The sequence below is a fragment of the Nilaparvata lugens genome, chromosome 2, assembly GCF_014356525.2.
Source record: "Nilaparvata lugens isolate BPH chromosome 2, ASM1435652v1, whole genome shotgun sequence".
Classification (NCBI taxonomy): domain Eukaryota; kingdom Metazoa; phylum Arthropoda; class Insecta; order Hemiptera; family Delphacidae; genus Nilaparvata; species Nilaparvata lugens.
Genome location: NC_052505.1, coordinates 45769406 through 45789401, shown reverse-complemented (window position 1 = coordinate 45789401; position 19996 = coordinate 45769406). Strand labels below are relative to the sequence as shown.

The 19996-nt window shown below is 33.6% G+C and overlaps 1 protein-coding gene across 1 annotated transcript; it reads left to right on the top strand.

The window, feature by feature from the left end:
- The first annotated feature begins 16647 nt into the window (after positions 1-16647).
- On the top strand, positions 16648-18954 carry LOC111046992 (probable phosphoglycerate kinase). The gene has a single exon (XM_022332650.2). It carries the CDS (start codon positions 16904-16906, stop codon positions 18152-18154), a length of 1251 nt encoding a protein of 416 aa, XP_022188342.2. The 5' UTR covers positions 16648-16903; the 3' UTR covers positions 18155-18954.
- Positions 18955-19996: the final 1042 nt, after the last annotated feature.

Here is a 19996-nt window from a genome sequence, read left to right as displayed (position 1 = left end):
GATGATGACTGTGAATCACATGATGAAAGGGTATTCCCCGGCACTATGTTATGATTAGGAATCCTGTGTTATGCCGGGATTCAGAATAGCATAATCGCTACGCAGTGTATGGTAAGAGTCCATAATTGTATCTTTTTTCTTTCCTGTAGCCTATTTTTCTTGGCCCTTAATCATTTCAAATTTCGATTCTTTCCTGTCTTTGTGTAATGTTCAGTAAATTTCTTCTATGATGCATATCTTAACCAATCTTGTCCATAGTCATTTAAATTTGTATTTTTCTGAAATAATTTTGGAAGTTAAAATAGTAGCTTATTTTCCTAATCTTTAAATTGTTGATAAAACTTAACTTTTCTAAAATCTATCCATTGTAGTGTAAATAATTGTTTGCTTGTGGTATATTTTTTCATCATGTATTACATATTTTAATTATGTCTATTTTTGTCAGGTATCATATTAGGTAACTAGGTTTTTCAGAGCAAATTATGTCCCATTTTCTCATCTTTCATTGCATATCATGCCATAAGCCATATGTAATCAGGTTATAGTTTTCTTCTGGGCTTTTAAACCATTTTGCAATTTTTTTATTTGTAGTATATTTTTATTAAATATACTTCCTTATGAAAGTTTAGTACTGACATGTAGGATAGGCTCTAATTAATCTTTCTCTTCCTTGTATTATTTAGGAAATTTATTTACCCAATTTTCTTTTTCTCTTATTTGTATTTTTTAGGGAACTTATTTACCCATTATCCATCTTGATCATCTTTGTATTATAATCTTGAAATGGTTTGTACTTATTATACAGTCTTCAAATTCTGAAATTATTTCAAAAATAAATGGTTCAATTTAGAACATGCTGAAATTTAATCTTATGTATAAATTCTTTTGTTATAATAATAAAACTACAAAATTTGAAAGTATTAATGAATTGTGTCGCCATATATATGAGATGTTCAATATAAATGAAAGTTAACTTGAATAATAATGTTTTCATTAAATAAAAACGTCTTGTCATATTATTAATTGAAATGAGTTAAAGGTTAAAATTTCTCTAAAGTTTCTGTAATTGATGTCTTTTTCTAAATAAAAAAAAAACTGTTTGTTCAATAAATTTTGATATGATTGATTATCATTTGAAATGGATGCTGGAGTGTATGTAGAATTTTTAGTGGGGTTTGTTGATTAGAATTTTGCTGGTATGTGATTGTTTTTTGAGATGTAAACCCATTATTGCCTAAAGAAGGAATAACAGAGGTTATGACTTAGAGAGGCAGTAATGAGATAATATTTTTTGTGTTGATTACTTATGTTGATTGCCATAGATGCAAAATAATGATTAATAATGTTGATTGCCATAGATGCAGATGATTACTTATGAATATTGATTGCCTTTGAAGCAAAATATTATTGATGTTTTGAATGATTTCTTGTTTAATGATTGATAGTAAAGTTTTGTCATGAAATGTAGTTTGTGTTTAGAACATTGAAAAGTTGAAATAAACTATAGTATCCGATAAACGATGATTAATAATATTAAATATTTTGCTTTTTATACAATATTTGAACAAAAAATTAAAATGAAAATTTATAAATGTGTCCACATAAATAATTTTGAAACCCTGAATGATAAATCATAAATGTGAAATATTATACTAAATGATAATGAAATGCAGATATATTGTATTATGAAATGATTGTGAATAGAAGACCAATTGTCTGAAATTATTGAAATATGTATTGAAATTATTTTTGTTGTGATGATCTGATGTTTTTTACAATTTTGATAATGATACAGAGTGTTATGAAATTTATGTAACATGTATTTGTTTATGTTCTAAATTTTGAAGAATGGATTAAATTTTGTTATTTGAACAGTGAATAAATGGAAATGAAATTATTTTTTTTATTAAAATTTTGTAATTGATGTCTCCATTGAGTTTGAGGAAATTTCACAATTTATGTATTGCTGACTGTATAATGAGATGTTAACAAATTTCATTTTTATATTGATTATATACTTAGAAATAATTTTCATGTGTATTAGTTAGTATTGGTAGCCTAATCAAAATTTTCTTTTTAGTTCATAAGCATTTTAAAATAACAAGTACAGTATGGACATTAACATCAAAATAATTATCACGTGAATCTCGAAATCAACAACAAGTGAACGCCATGGAGAGTGTTAAGAACATTTGGGTGATTTTTGAACTAGTGTGACTCATTAATTGAATATCTATGCCAATACCTACACTAATGCCAACGCCAATATCTACGCCAATATCTACACCAATAACTACTCCAATATCTACACTGATGTCTACACCAATGTCTGTGCCAATGTTGAAGCCAATGCCTACGACAATGCTGATGCCAATGCCTGTGCCAATGTTGATGCCACTGCCAACGCCAATGCCGACACCAATGCATACGCCAATGACAATGCCAACGCCTATTGCTGACCATGTAAGTCAAACTTCAACACTACCACATTACCTGGAGGTAATTGCCATCCATGTTCAGGTTCGCAACTTTGAATTCAGAATAACAGTCACAGTATCATGAAAGAAATTGATTCAAAAAATCCTCTCCTAAATTATTCCTGTATGCAGAACTCTAAACCTTGAAAGCTGAAAATATCAAAAAACCAAACTTTACCTAAATTAATCCTCACCTAAGTTAATCCTGTATGCAGCATCTATCTCTTTTCCAAAAAACAAATTACATTGTCATTTCAAGCCTGAAATGTACATTGTATAATTATATGATACAAAATGTACGTGACTCTGTATCGAGTTTGGTATGCAGCCGTCTACTACAAGCATGAGGCAATGCTAACTGAGATGTCACCTGTATCGAGTTTGGTATGCAGCCGTCTACTACAAGCATGAGGCAATGCTAACTGAGATGTCACCCTTATCAAGTTTGGTATGCATCAGTCGACTACAAGTATCAGCCCAACACTACGTGCATCCAGATCACCCCAACACTACATGCATCCAGATCAGCCCAACACTACGAGTATTCGGATCAGCCCAACACTGATGTCATCACACTGGAGTCACACTTAACTGAAATTCATACTGAGTGCCTTAACGGACTGTTTTCCAAAATTTGCATCGATAAAATCAACCGCATCAATAGTGAAAGAAATGAACATTTTTTGATTTATTGAAATTTTATGTGAAAATTAAATGTAACAATTCATCAATTCATTAAAAAAAATTTTTTTTTGTTCAACATACTAAATTTTCATTCAATAAAAAATTGAATTTTTCTATCTATTGAATTTATGTGCAATTTCAAAAAACTATTCTTTATATATATTAAACTTTCTGTTGAGATATTTTCCTTAAATTATAAAGCTAAATCAAAAGTAATTTTGATATTCTATATTTTGAAATATTGTTTAGAAATATATAACAAATGCTATTGATGAATTTTTCTGATAATTTTCAATTATAGTTGACATGTAATGTTTTTATAGAAAAATTGTTACTGTTCTCGAATTTAATTTCAACAATTTCCATTTGTTTCAATGTAATTTTTTTTCTTTAATTTCTCAAACAGTAAAATTTTTTATGTCAAGAGGGGGGTATTTGTAATATTACATTTTTTCTCAATTAAAATCGAATCTTCAATTCGAGATCTATAAAACTTGATAGTAAATATCAGAGTAATCGATATGCAGAAAACTTTTAACTGAGAATTTATTGTAAATAATTGTGTTGCACATTCCATGGTATCACCAAAACAGAGTTAACATAATTAACAGATCATTATAAATATAGAGGATAAATAAATTTAAAATAACAGTTTCGAAATAAAGTTTTATTGAGAACAAATGTAAAATGTAAATTCTAAACTTGTAATTTATAATTTTTTGGAATTTAATATTGGTGATGTGTTCATAACGTCATCACTGGTTTGAGGTGTGGCTTTGCTCTGTACTTTGTTTGCGTCTCTCTAAAAAATGGTGGCTGGCTATGTGTTCTAATTTTGTGCTCTCTGAATATTTTTCTGTTTAAGTAAAATTTTTAATGTTTTAATTTGAGATTTGAACAGTTTTATGGTGTTCTAAGTTTGTATAATTTGATTTGTGTGTCTACAAGCCTATAGCCATTGTTTTCAACTATATAACTGGATAAGTATTTTAGCTTGTAATGATGCTAGATGTTTAAGTGTGTAAGGTATTGTTTTGTGGATTTGTGTTGTATATTGCCAAAATTCTTATGAAGATTATAAGTTGATTTGCTCTGAAAACTGGATTTCTCATTCATAAGCAATAGATCCATTCATAACTTATCAAGAATCTACCATTTTGGAGCCGATAACTTCCTTTAGGTTAATAGGTGTGAAATGCTATCCAACCTATTCAGGAGAAATTGGTAGCACGGCAATATAAAGGTGCGTACAGATATACACACCCCGAACATGAACAATTCACTTTCAATCAGCTGACTATATCTGTATTTTTACAGAAACGGTAAGATCAATCAGCTGACTATATCTGTATTTTTACAGAAACGGTAAGATACAGATATAAAAAGCTTGGCATCAGCTGATTAAAAGTGAATTGCTCATGTTCACGGCACATAAATCTGTACGCACCTTTATATGATAATAATTGTTATGCGTATGGCCTAGTACTACAATCAACTATTACATCTCTTGTTTTACATGCTTCAACATTTCAAGAATCTTTCATCTGAATGTTGCAGATTGAGTTAATAATTATTGTTTATGCTAATATTAATGGCATATTAAGGAATAATATTAATTATCAGAACTAATTTCAATATTCTATTAGAGGTTCTATTGTTTGATGTTATATTATTTTTATAAGATCATATTACAACAAGTTTGGAATAATTTTAATAATCAAATTTTGCAAGTGAAGTTATTGTTTTATATTCATGCTGTCATTATTGACATATAATGCAATTTTTTATATCAAAATTGATGATAATATTTTATTGAAAATTTTATTGATTAATGTCGATATTGATCATCTTTGATTACTGAATACGGTATCTAATGCCATGCCCTACATACTTCAATAAACTAGGAATTTTTTGAGGAGCCGAATATTGCAAACAGTGATTGAGCATATTATGTTATTAATTTATTGTTCAATAGTATATTATTTTTTGAGTAGGTCATATTACTTGTGTTTCATTTCAGCAGAAGACTATGTGTTTTCGGTTATTTTTTCAAGTTTTCAAGTAATGAGTAATAACCAGGTAGTTTCCGATGTTTCCATCACACATTATAATCTCTGTTGACTGATCATTATCTTATCAGCTATCTCACTCCACTGCAGTTGGAAACTTCTTCATTATTTTCTTCGGTTATATTTTGCTGTGATCTTTGCTCTGATTTCTCCTTTGTAAAAATATGGGAAATGGGTTGACAACCGATTCCAATACAGCCACTGACAATTCACCCAGCGGACATCGGCAGTCCAGCAGCCTGACGTCCGAGGCGTTCTCTCAAGTGGTGCAACATGATTTGCCATCCACACATCTCAACGCGACAGAGGTACGGCAGAAGGGAGCGTCACCCACCAAACCGATAACTTCAGAATCTGTTGCTCAGCAGACGAATATCACAGATGAAGCCATCTCAACACAGCCAAGCAGTGAAGATGATGGAAACTCGCCTTCTCTTACCAAAGTTGCCAATATAGGAGGTCATCAGTATAATCAAACACCACCTTCATCGGTCATGGAAGATACTATGCTGGATTTTCTGAAACAACTTCGTGAGGAAAGGAGAGCACATCAAAAAAATCTTGAAAAACGTCTGATAGGAATATTAGAAGAAGCACACGTGAACATGAATTTGAAACTAGATAGAATGCAGGAGAATTTTCAATTAAATGTATTAAGCATTGCTGGAGGTTCACAGAAAGAGATGATTGAGGAAAGTGAGGACAATGCTGATATTGAGATGCAGACTTACAGTGAGATGACTCATAGTGACTCAGTGATATTGACTCAAGCAATAACAGAGTCACAAACTCCTGATCCAAAAGACAACCTACCCGTCCTTCAGAATGTTGTTGAAGTTGAACTTGATTCCACTGTTGCCGATTGCAGCCTGGTCGCCGATCTGAAGCTGGAGAAGATAGAGTACAAAAATGTTGTCACCAAGAACAATGTCAATGGAATCAATGAAATTGAGATGCTGATTAACAATCATCCGACTGCATTCACCAGTTCAGAACTCACTATTGAAGTAGCTCAAACACAAAAAGATCAACTATGTGAGATCAATAACAATTTGGTTGATCTGAGCGGCACATCAATGGACAATTGTTTGAAACAACTTGTAAATCCCACTCCCAACTCTGGAGATTCAAACACTACCATCCTGCCTTATGTTTTGAACCAGAGCTTGTTGAATGTGAAAAACAATGATGGAGGTCGAAAACCGCGGAAATTCAACTTGACGGGCCGATTGCAAGGCAGAACTTCTATTTTTCTCCGAGGATTTATACTTGGTCATAAGATTTGCATGAAATTCCATCATGCCTGTGCTGCTATTCAGAGATTCACGAAGGGGTTCTTTCATCTCTGTACTGGGCCATACACTGTTCATCAAATCTCAAGCCAAGGTGATGTAGGCCGAGCCAAGCTGTCTGTAAGCGGTTGGACTTTTTTCACGAGACTCTTTCTCCATCAGTGGCTGACAACTCATCCTTCAAGTATCTTATGCCAATCTATCAGCTTTCAAAGATTTGAATCAAGGAAAGAAGTAGAAGATGATGCCAACTCATCATTCAACTTAAGAAATTCACATCGTTTCTCACTATGTCGAAAATTTACTTCATTTGATGTCTTCATTGTCATGGTCCACCAGGAGAGTCTCCATGATTCAAGGGTTGTCAATCTATGAGCCTCATGAAACACATAGTAAACTGTAATAACAATAATATTGAATGCATATACTTTTGAATTTATCTGTTCATTATTGTCACATAATATGCTCACATTTATTATAGTCAAATTGTTTATTATTATTTTTTTTTGTTTATTGCTGTCATATTGCTGTCATATTATGCTCATATTACCATTTAGTTCAAGTATTTAATTATTGTTGCATTATATTTTAAGCCTATATTCATGTGAATGTATCCCAAAGGCAAATTTATGTTATATTTCTGTGTCACCAACTTGAAAATTGTGTGTTGTGTCTCCTGCTGCCCATTTAAATGTATAACATGTTAATTAATTGAGATATATTTTTTGTGAACTTGAATATCATAATAATTCACTATTTGAAAATACTTATTTTTCTCAATTGGAGCAGAGTTCCCTGTACTCTATTCTTGAGTTTTGTGTCCACTTGATGTTATGTGATGGTGCAGCAGGACAATGTGATAAATTTGTGTTAAATGTAAAATATTATATGTATTTCTTCATGTGCCAGTGCAGTTATCAGCACCTTAAGTGCACTCCACTGTTATGAGTAGCCCTTCTGATCTTCAAGACGAAATATTTTGAAGCTATATTCCAAATTTGGAACTTGAATTTTCAAATTAAACTTTAGAGTTTTTCACATAAGATAACTGCACAAAACGTTAAATTAACATGCACTGCACATAGTTGCATGAAAGGACAATTTTGATACTAACTGATCTTGTATTCACACTGATTGATTAATATTATCAACACAGACAAAAAAAATTAGAATTAAAAGTTGAAAAAAATTATTAAATCAATAGCAGCAATGTGCTGTAATAACAAAACATCAAGTAATAAAATTAAATAACAAAACAAAGCAAAAAAAAAAATAACAAAAATTAACCAAAGAAAAATGTCTGTGATATATTGTAAACTCAGTATTATTATTGTTATTAGCATTAATATTAGTATCATTGTTAAGATTATTATTATATTTGTTAGATGTTATTTAAATGTATATTATTTGTTATTATCAGCATGCCCCACTGTAAGGAAAATGAGAAAGTGAAACGATTGGAAGATACACACAGCCAATAAACAGAATCAGGTTGAAAGAAATGAAGAACAGCTGGCAAGTGAGATAAGCAAGTAGAGAAAGATTAAACATTTGATAGAAATGGAAGAATAGAGCCCAACACAAAATGAACACGTCCAAGAGAGAGAAAAATAATCAATTGAAAAGACAAGGTTGTCTATGGAATGAATAATAAACACAGATATAAGATTTGCAAACAGTTATAATTGAAATTGGAGAAATCAAAGACAAATTAAGTGAGTCAGAAATGTGACATAATGCTCTAAATGTAGTTAGTTTGTAGGAATTGTCATTGCAAACTTATGTGGCATCACAGAAGTCATGTTGGAGATATTGGAGTATGGCGGGCCAGCAAACTTAGTATTGCATCTTCTTGTATTATTTGGGATTTTCTTTTCTTTTTTTTAGGTGAGTGGGGCTTGTTGCCCACTTCACTAATTATTGTAATTGCTGTGGAGAGAATTCCACTTGTTAAGTCGAAGGGCTTGGACCAAGACTTATATCAATTTTGTACTGATGGTTGATTGTTTCCCATCTGGTACTACCACAGTGTAATGGTGTAATGTTGGAGATGATGGCTAGTCTTGCTGCAGTTGACCCAATGTGAGGGCTGAAATGTGCTGTATGGGTGAGAAATTGGCAAGACCTTGAGACTCAACCTCTTGCAAATTTGGGGCTTTTATGTGACATCACATTTCATAAGCGGGCTGGCATAGCTCAAATTGATAGTAGCGAGCAGCAATATCGATAAGATAAGATGCCAGCTGTAACATTAAGCCTCCTTCATATGCCAATATTAGAGTAAAAATCAGACTATAGAATAAATTATTAATCAATAGTAGTTCTGTGAACAGTAGACCTCACGCAGCATTCTCATCCACAAGTACCTGATTGAAACTATAGACCTTATGGAAATACAGCAATAGACTGGCTTCTCCACACATCTGTGTAATCACTTGTCAGCTGATTTATGATGAAAGATTCCATAGTCTGATTTTTACTTTCCTTGCCCTATTACCATAGGTAAGGAAAGTATTGCTTCACTACCTCCGTAAACAAAGCCATAGTGCATTCTGTTGACGTCAGCAAAGTTAGGGCCCCTACACCAATAAAAATTTGTTGATCTCAGCTGATCTATATCAGCTAGTGTTTTTATTGGTGTAGGAGCCCTACCTGTGCTGACGTTACCATCAACCACCTGTCATGCACTATGGCTTTGTTTACGGAGGTAGTGATTGCTTTCCGAAAAAATTAAGGTACCCCAATTTCTAAATTTCTATATGTTTCAAGGTCCCCTGAGTCCAAAAAAGTGGTTTTTGGGTATTGGTCTGTATGTGTGTGTGTGTGTGGTGTGTGTGTGTGTGTGTGTGTGTGTGTGTGTGTGTGTGTATGAGTGTATGTGCGTCTGTGTACACGATATCTCATCTCCCAATTAATGGAATGACTTGAAATTTGGAACTTAAGGTCCTTACGATATAAGTATCCGACACGAACAATTTCGATCTGATGCAATTCAAAATGGCGAAAATGATGTCAAAAACAGGGTTTTTTGACATTTTCTCGAAAACGGCTCCAACGATTTCGATCAAATTCATACCTAAAATAGTCATCGATAAGCTCTATCAACTGCCACAAGTCCCATATCTGTAAAAATTTCAGGAGCTTCGCCCCATCATTGCAGATAGATTCCCAATTATCAGGCTTCAGAACAATTGAAACGAAAAAAATCAAGTGGAGTAGATTGAGCATGAAAATCTCTACAATTAATGTTCAGTAACATTTTCACCTAAAATTGAAAATAAGCTTTAAATTCGAGAAAATGTGATTATTCAATTGCAAATTATTGTTGATTCTATTAAATCATTCACTATGAAGAGATAGCAGACCTCATGTGTGTCTCCAGCGTTATTGCCCTGTCACCAGCTGGCTCAAATCTTTGAATAGTAGACTTGAGATGCGCGGGAACACTAGCGTCAGGTGATCAATTTTCATAACGGCAAGGAAAGTTGTGTGAGTGCGCCTCACCAGATTTTTACTCTAATATTAGGGGTATTCACAATGTTGGAGTTGGCTGGCCAAGTCGAGCTATTCGCTATCTCCAGCTATTTGCTAAGTCTGTGTTAACTCAATGCTATAGTGGTACATTAGAAAAAACTTAACAGATGAGATAGCAGATAGCACAGGCACAGAATATAATTATTATACAGAATGGAAACTGTCAATAAAACGCCTATCCAACCAATGCTTTTACGTGGCGCAAATACTAGACACGTCACGTGACCTTAGAAAGTTCCAATCCTGGTCTTCTGATTGGCTCGCGGCAGTGAACGAAATCAATTGATCTGAACCTCCCATCAATAGCCTACTATTACAATGCGGAACTTCCAAACAAGATGGTGGATTTTTGCGCCAGGGTACTAGCCGATTTTCCATACTGTATGTATACTGTGGCGCAGGTTTGAGTCCGCTAACTCTAGCTATCTTTTTTGAAATGGCAGCCATATGTTTATAATCTCACTTTTTCAAACTAACTTCAAGTTATAGAAATTATCCGCTTGGATTGCTACTGCAGTTAACTAATAGCGGATGGTTCTAGATGGGGCGTTCACAATCCAGAGCTATCAAAAAGCACTTTAGCTGGCTAAAACAACATTGTGAATACCCCTAATGGCATATGAAGGAGGCTCCTTTTTCCTTTTATATTATCCTTGAAATGCAAAATTTCCAAAAACCTTGTATATACGTCGACGCGCAATTTAAAAGGAACATACCTGTCATATTTCATGAAAATCTATTACCGCGTTTCACCGTAAATGCGCAACATATGAACATACAAACATTCAAACATTAAGAGAAATGCCAAACCGTCGACTTGAATCTTAGACCTCACTTCGCTCCGTCAATAAATCAGCTGACAAGTGATTACACAGATGTGTGGAGAAGCCAGTCTATTGCTGTATTTCCATAAGGTCTATAGTTTCAATCAGGTACTTGTGGATGAGAATACTGCGTGAGGTCTACTGTTCACAGAACTACTAGTGATAACTCCTATAAAACACTTTTAATAGGCCTATTTACTTTTCAGCCTTTCTAATGTTACAAACTAGGAGGAATACAGTTTCAGTGCTGCCAAAAAATGATAGATGTAAAATAGGAATTGACCCAGTTTGTCTTTCACTGTTCCACTTTGGCAGCGTCCGTAAAAACTGACCACTTTTTTGGTAAGTGGCGGTTTTCAGGGCAGACGGAACTCCGGCGACCCGACTTTAATACTACACGTTCAAAAACATCGAACATCATGAAAATGTATCTTTCCATCAACGTTGTAGAGTTGTAGCCAGACCTGATAACAGCGCTCACACTCACATTACGGGACAAAATGTCACGGTACGATAGGACAGAAAGCTCTATGTTTATTTAGGATTTTTCCTAAAATATAACAACAGGTCAATGTAACTTACTGAGCGCGAAGTCTACTGTTCACAGAACTACTAGTAAAAAACTACAAGTCCACCACATCTGTTGTCATTACAAGAGAAATTTGATTTGTAACCTGGAATAGTAAACAAGTTCGTATTGAAATCAGTTCTTATATCCATGCCTTTGATAATACAATAACATCTGGTTTTTTCTTCATTTGATTCAAGTACAAAATAAATACATCAAAATTCTTGTAGGTACTACAAATGTTCATATGAAAAACTGTAAGATTATCAGTGTCTGGTGTGGCGCACTCACACAACATTCCTTGCCGTTATGAAAATTAATTTTATCACCTGACGCTAGTGTTCACGCGCATCTCAAGTCTACTTATAAAAAAGATCTGAGCCAGCTGGTGACAGGACAACGATGGAGACACACGAGATCTGCTATCTCTTCATAGTGAATGATTTTATAGATTCAACAGTTGCCAACAGTTTGCAATTGAAATAATAACATTTTCCCGAATTTCGAACTTATTTTAAATTTGAGGTGAAAATGTTATTGAACATAAATTGTAGAAATTTTCATGCTTAATCTTTTCCACTTATTATTTTTTGTTCAAATTGTATCTGAAGCCTGATAATTGGGAATCTAAAATAAAAGTTTGCATAGATGGGGCGGAGCTCCTGGAATTTTTACAGATATGTGACTTGTGGCAGTTGATAGAGCTTATCAATGACTATTTTAGGTATAAATTTGATCAAAATCGTTGGAGCCGTTTTCGAGAAAATTGCGAAAAACCCTGTTTTTGACAACATTTTCGCCATTTTAGCCGCCATCATGAATTGCATTAGATCGAAATTTGTTCGTGTCGGATCCTTATATTGTAAGGACCTTGAGTTCCAAATTTCAAGTCATTCCGTTAATTGGGAGATGAGATATCGTGTACACAGACGCACATACACTCATACACACACACACACACACACACACACACAACACACACACACACACAGACCAATACCCAAAAACCACTTTTTTGGACTCAGGGGACCTTGAAACGTATAAAAATTGGAGTACCTATGGTAATAGGGCAAGGAAAGTAAAAAGTTTATTATACTCTGGAATTGAGGATATAAATACTGGTACACTATCATTATTGATTTCCATTCAAAGTTCCAATTTATAAACAAACAAAAGATGATGAAAAGAAGGAGAGAATAATATTACAATAAAAAGACTACCATCCAGCTTCAAGCCGGTCGAGCAATTGTTCATAATATAGGCTGTATACAAATAACAACAATGAAAAAAGAAAATAGTGAAGCATAATATAAAAAAGAAACACATTAATGACAAAATAGCGGACACTTGTTTCAGCTTTGATAAATAAATTCATCAATCCTTGAAATGATAGCAAACCCCTCTCAAATATTATCAATAAACTAAGCTCGCTTAGTTTATTTATGTAATATTAACTGTTCATTCTCGTTTAAAATTATCAATTATATTTTATTAAGCAAGAAATTATATTTCTCAATAATATTTATAATGAATTTTTATAAAATATTATATGAAATATTTTGTCAATTATTTATTAAAATTCTACTTTTTTAAAAGCTGATCTGGCAACAGAGCAAAGCGAGAAATGAATATTTTATTAAGCAAGAAATTATATTTTTATTGAATTTTTATAAAATATTTTGTTAATAATTATTTATTAATTCCACTTTGTTAAAATGACGATCTGGCTACAGACCAAAGCGAGAAAGAGATAAGACTATACGCTTTGTTGAATGATACACAAGGATAGCAATACCATTGCTAATCAAACACTGCCATTATAACGTGAACCTAACTATAGTAATGTATAAAATTGTACAAAACTTGAAGTGCGATAAAGAAAACCAATGCTATAATTTACTTTGTGTTTATCGCTGTCATGATGTTGACATGGCCGGTTTTATCGATGGATTGGAAGAAAGATACAATCGTACTGATGATAATAATAATAATAATAAGATAGAGGTAATTGTCGGTGACATCAACTGTGATATTCTCAATGAACAAACTAGCAGCCTAAGCAACAGATATCTTGACGCCGGCTTCTTTATGAAGCCGGCTTTGCTTGCTGCATTGATTCTCCAACTAGGAAAACTCCTTTTTCTTTTTCATGTATAGATCATTTATTTGTTAGACACCCAGATACTAATTCTCTTTTTCCAGAAGTATTTAAGTCCAATATCACGGATCTCTACGCAATAGGCATCACCATAAAGCATAATAAAAATAACAATAGCTCTCATATTCAAAACAACAAATTCAAGAAAATTGATAATGAAAAATTCTTTAAACTTCTGGCCGAACAGTCATGGGATGAAGTAATCTCTTCACAGGATCCTAATTTTTGTGCTGAGAAGTTCATGGAGCTTATAGCTCTGCTCCATCAGACCTGCTCTACAACTATAAATAGATGTAATAATAGTAATAAATTTAAAAAATTAAAGCCATGGATCACAAATGGGCTTATCAGATCCATAGAAAAAAGAAATAGATTAAGCAGATTAATTAAAAGTCAGCCCTTCAACCCCAATCTCATTCAGCAATATAATGAGTATCGCAGTATGTTGAGTAAATTGTTAAAAAAAACCAAAAAAGAATATTTCAAAAGGAAACTATTAGATTCAAAAAATAACCCCAAAAATTTTTGGAAAACAATAAACGAGATATCAGGGTCTAGCAACAAAACTGCTTCTTTTCCTATTCATGATTACACAAAATGTAACAATAGCGACAACAATCCCAAGTCTGCGGTAGATATAGCAAATGAATTTAACGTTTACTTTTCTAATGTTGGAGCCAGGCTAGCTGATGAGATTAAGCAAAGAAACCAGAGACTTAGAGCTCCAGTCCGCCCTGTCTGTCCTCCTGTCCAGCAATTCATCTTAAGAGAAGTGTCAGAGCAGGAGGTTAGACAGTGTGTGGCGGAAATGCGCGGAGGTTCTGCTCCTGGCTGCGATGATGTATCGGGTTATTTGTTGAAAAATGGCATAAATTTTATTACTATTCCACTTTGTCATATTATTAACTGTAGTTTCAATTCAGGTATTTTCCCCAATATTTTCAAATTGGCTAAGGTTATTCCTCTATACAAGTCAGGTGATAAGGGAGATAAAAATAATTACCGTCCAATATCTTTACTGAGTGTATTTTCAAAAGTTATTGAAAAATGCTACAAAAACCAACTGTCTCAATATTTAAAAATGAACAAATTATTATCTGATTGCCAGCTTGGATTCAGGAACGACTGCAACTCTTCCAACTGCTTCTATCAACTAAGTGACTACTTGAGAAAAGGCATTAATAATAACAAATATATTCTTTTGCTGTTTGTTGACCTGGCAAAGGCTTTCGATTCTATCGATCGCGCAATATTGCTTAATAAATTGAAAAATATTGGGATAATTGGCGCTTCTCATGATTGGATCGGAAGCTACTTGTCGGGTCGCAAACAAATAGTAAACATAAATAGTCCATTCAGTTATAGTAACAATAGTGGTAACAATGAAATTAATAGCAATAATATAAATAATAACAATACAAGTTCTGTCAATAGTGAGGTGCGAAGTATCGATTTTGGGGTTGTCCAAGGAAGCACACTTGGGCCTCTTATTCCTTATATACATCAATGACATTATCAAATCTGATATATCGGGTAGAATGCTACTGTTTGCTGATGACACTGCAGTCTATTTTGAGGCAGACAGCTGGATGGAAGTCTACGAGAAGGCATCCAGAGACTTAATTACACTCAAAAATTGGTTTGACGACAACATTCTTAGTATGAATGCGAAGAAGACCAAAATTCTTCCAATATTCCTTCATAAAAACCGTGCCCCTCCGGATAATTTACTGCTAAAACTACATTCTTGTGGTCAGGTGTGTAATGATAACTGTGGTTGCCAGGTGATTGAATCGGTCAACGAGTTCAAATACCTGGGTATAATCATTGATAATAATTTATCTTGGCATCCACACATTTTCTACTTGAAAAAAAAATTACGGAAATTGATTTTTGTTTTTTCAAAACTGAAGGGCATTCTTAACACGAAGGAATTGAGGACAGTGTATCACGCACTTGTGCAGTCAATCCTTACATATGGAATTATTGTCTGGGGAGGTGCGTGTGATACTAAGATTGCAGAACTTTCAGTGACTCAGAAAGCTATTATCAAAGCCGGACTGGGCCTGGAAAGAACATATTCTTCCGAACGTTTATTTGTTTATTTTAATGTTCTAACTATTAAGAAGCTTTATGTTAAATTTGTCTTAATGTATGCGTTCAAGAATAAAATGAACTTAAATATTCCAGCACAACAAGAACATAGGACAAGAAGCGGACTTCTTCTGCATCCCAATTTAGAGAGAAATTCGCGAGCTGTTTGCGACAGAAATGTCTCTTATGTAATTAATATGATTCTACGGAATGCTCCCCCCCCCCATATAAGTCATCCTGGTTCTTGTACTGTACTAAAATACAATAAAGTGCTACATGAATGGTTGGCATCTTTTAATGACTATCAGTGTGGTAGATTGATCAAATCAATGTATGTGTAACGCCTTGGAATTTATTCACTCATGTGTGTGCGTAGTGTGTGTGTGTGTGTGTGTGTGTGTGTGTGTGTGTGTGTGTGTGTGTTTCCCTTCCCGTGCGAATGTTGATAGTTGAGCTCGAATATTAAAATTAAATAAGTATTTTTATCTTTTATTTAAATAGTTTTGATATTGTATTATTCAATACTATTAAAATTTAATATTGGTAGCTATCTGTAATAGACTAGTAATATTACTTCTCTGTATCATATATAAGTTATCTGTGTAAATTGAATTTCAATATACTTATGCGAACTCTTACTCACGAACAGACCGACAGGTCCATGTGAGTACAGTTTCTATTATTTTGTGAAATAGTTTAAACATAGATATGATTTTATTTAAATTTAGTACATTTACATATGTTTTATAAGTCTTATAAGTCTTTTTTTGTGAAACAATAAATTCAATTCAATTCAAAAATATAATATTCAAATTGCTTTAATTTGTTCTCATATAATTCTGAGTGATTTGAAATTGGCGGCAAATCCAATTACTTGAGATGGCGTCTTGATCACCTGTGAAATGAATATTGCTTATCTACTTATAATGTTTACTTTCTGTATGTTCTCTGTGGTAACTGCAGCTGTCTGCGTCTGCAGTTGTGAAGATTAGATTCAAAATAAATTTCGAGGTTAATACAAACAATTGATAATATTACAATGTTTATCACGTACTGGTAGGTAGGGGTACTGTAGGTCTGAATGAGCGTTTTTATCAACAAATTTCAAATTTGAAGTTCAAGTACGAATTTTGAACATTGTTCATTAGGGTTAAAAATCAATAAGTTATTGAATTTTAAGAGCATCCAAAAATTTTCTTTGAAATGGCACTAAATAAATTGGGAATCGAGTCATTGATTTTACAGGGGAAAAGAGTTTTAATGCGAGTGGATTTTAATGTGCCCATAAAATCTGGAAATATTACAAACCCCCAAAGAATTGTTGCCGCCTTGGACAGTATCAAATACGCTCTTGACAATGGCGCTAAGTCTGTTGTGCTGATGTCCCATCTAGGACGTCCAGATGGACAAAAAAACACCCAGTATACTATGAGGCCAGTTGCTGAAGAATTGAAGAAGTTACTAGATAAGGATATAAAATTTCTCGATGATTGTGTGGGACAAGAAGTTGAAGATGCATGTGCTAATCCTAAAACTGGATCAGTAATTCTATTGGAGAATTTACGCTTCCACATTGAAGAAGAAGGCTCAGTAAAGAACGATAAAGGAGTAAAGATCAAGGCTGATCCTTCCAATGTCAGAAAATTCCGGGAATCTCTAGCTAAACTTGGTGATGTTTATGTGAATGATGCATTTGGTACGGCACACAGAGCTCACAGCTCCATGATGGGTGAAGGGTATCAACAGAGAGCTGCTGGCTTTCTAATGAAAAAAGAACTTACTTACTTCTCAAAGGCTTTGGATAACCCAGAGAGGCCTTTCCTTGCAATATTAGGGGGTGCAAAAGTTGCTGATAAAATTCTTTTGATTGAGAACCTGCTTGATAAAGTTAATGAAATGATAATAGGTGGAGGCATGGCCTACACATTTCTAAAAGAATTGGAAGGAATGAATATTGGATCTTCTCTTTATGATGCTGAAGGTGCTAAAATCGTCAAGAATTTAATTACTAAAGCACAGAAAAAGGATATTAAAATTTATTTGCCAGTTGACTTTGTAACAGCTGACAAGTTTGCTGAAGATGCTACTGTAGGATCAACAACTGCTAAAGATGGTATTCCAAATGGGTGGATGGGACTGGATATTGGACCAGAAACCTGCAAATTATTCAAAGAACCCATTTCCAGAGCCAAAACAATTGTGTGGAATGGGCCTGCTGGAGTTTTCGAGTTTGATAATTTTGCAAATGGAACTAAAACTCTGATGGATGCTGTGGTGGAGGCCACTAAAAAGGGAAGCACAACAATTATAGGAGGAGGGGATACGGCTACATGTACAGCAAAATGGAATACTGAGGATAAAGTGAGCCATGTTAGCACTGGTGGGGGAGCAAGCTTAGAGTTGCTTGAAGGTAAAATACTTCCAGGAGTTGCTGCTTTAAGTGATGCATGTTAACATTTTGTCAAGTCTACAAATGATTGAATTAAAAACATTCAATAATATTGTCAGCCAGATATTTTTCTTAAATGTCACTTACTTTTAATACAATTGGAAAAACTTTACGAGTTTATCATTTTTTTTACATTTGAACTTGACCCCACGAATATATAGTGACCCCACTTCTATCTCACTTAAGCTCATGAACATTAAAAGGCAAGAATGCCTCTTGAAATTTAGAAGCTGTCTACTCTTGTTGGTTAGTTATCTTGAACGCGTTATTATCTTATTATACGTAATTGAGAAACAAGAGTTATTGTATACCACTTGCACAAGAGCAATAGAGCATTATTAATTTTTATCTAAATAATGCCCACATGATTAAATTGGGCCGGGAGCCACAAGTCTGTCAAATTTCAACTGTGATTAAATGACAGCTGAATGCCACGAGAGCCAATCAGATCCTTTCGGTCGCGCTTTCGTTAGTTATAGAACGCACGGCCTCTTATGGGGCAGACCATATAAGCAAAATGAGACTCGTATAGTCTGCGCTGCGCCTTGAAAGGCCGTCCTTTCTATAACGACACATTTGATCCGTATAGTATGAGCAATACCAATACCTACTACTACTTCAGGCCCCACAACTAATTAATGACGAAATAACATGTAGATTAATTCTTCCTAGATCGTAGTAGTTTCTACTAGCTTATCAATGTAACTTTTGTTACTGTATCGATTTTTATTGGATGGAATACTATCTAAATTTTAAATTAAAGACACTTGTATTTTAATAAATAGAAATTTTATTGAAATAAAAACACTTTATTCCACAAATGCAATAATTTATCCATATTTTCAGATTGATAGACATAGGCCTACTCGATTCAGTGATAGAGCTATTGATAGATTCATCTCAACCAAAAATACTTAATAATAGCCTGTATCAGAGTCGAAGGAGAGGTAAATCAAAGATAAACCAAATTTCCTAACTCTTTTTTAGGAAAGAGGCTCCCACAAACTTGATCACAATTGATCTGTAGTACAAAGAAACCCATCAGGAGATGTTTTTCAGTTAGGTAAAACCTTTAATATTATGATGTTATGGGCAGTTCCAACACTTTGCATTTACTTTTTAATTTATTAATTCAAAAGTTCTTTCACACACTTTATTCACACTGTTCTTCCACACTCTAATTACACTGTTATTTCACATTTTATTTACACTGTTCTTTCACACTTTAATTAAATTTTCCACTCACACTTTATTTACACTGTTCTTCTACACTTCATGTAAACCATTGTTTTGTAGAATTGAAGCTCTTTCTTCTTATCGCTCGTATCCATTTTCGTTTCAAAGTATCATCTTTCGAAAAAGTAAAAAAACCGTTTTAAACTTTAAAACCGTACGGAAACTTTTGGAATCTTGTTATAATTCCCGCAACAATTAGGTACACAGCAGTATCCCAATGATTTAAAACCCCAAATTCATTATTACTTTTCACAAACAAATATTAGAAGAATGATAAACAAACCATATTCATTAAAATGGAACACCGTGAAAATTGAATTTGTAATTCCAATTTTGTTATTCCAATTTTGTTGATTACCATATCAGATGTGATAATAAGCATCAGCGCCCTTATTTCGCTTGCTTACCGCCAGTAGATCATCGATGATCTACATGTGATGACGTCATAGTTTATTAGAGATCAGTTGTGGGGCCTGAAGTAATAGTAGGTATTGGTATGAGTCTATGCCCGCCGATCATGATTATGACGTCAACTGCTAACTGAAAATGTCACACTAATCAAAATAATCGACGGTTGATGTCAAAATACTTGTAAATCTTTAAATGAGGGT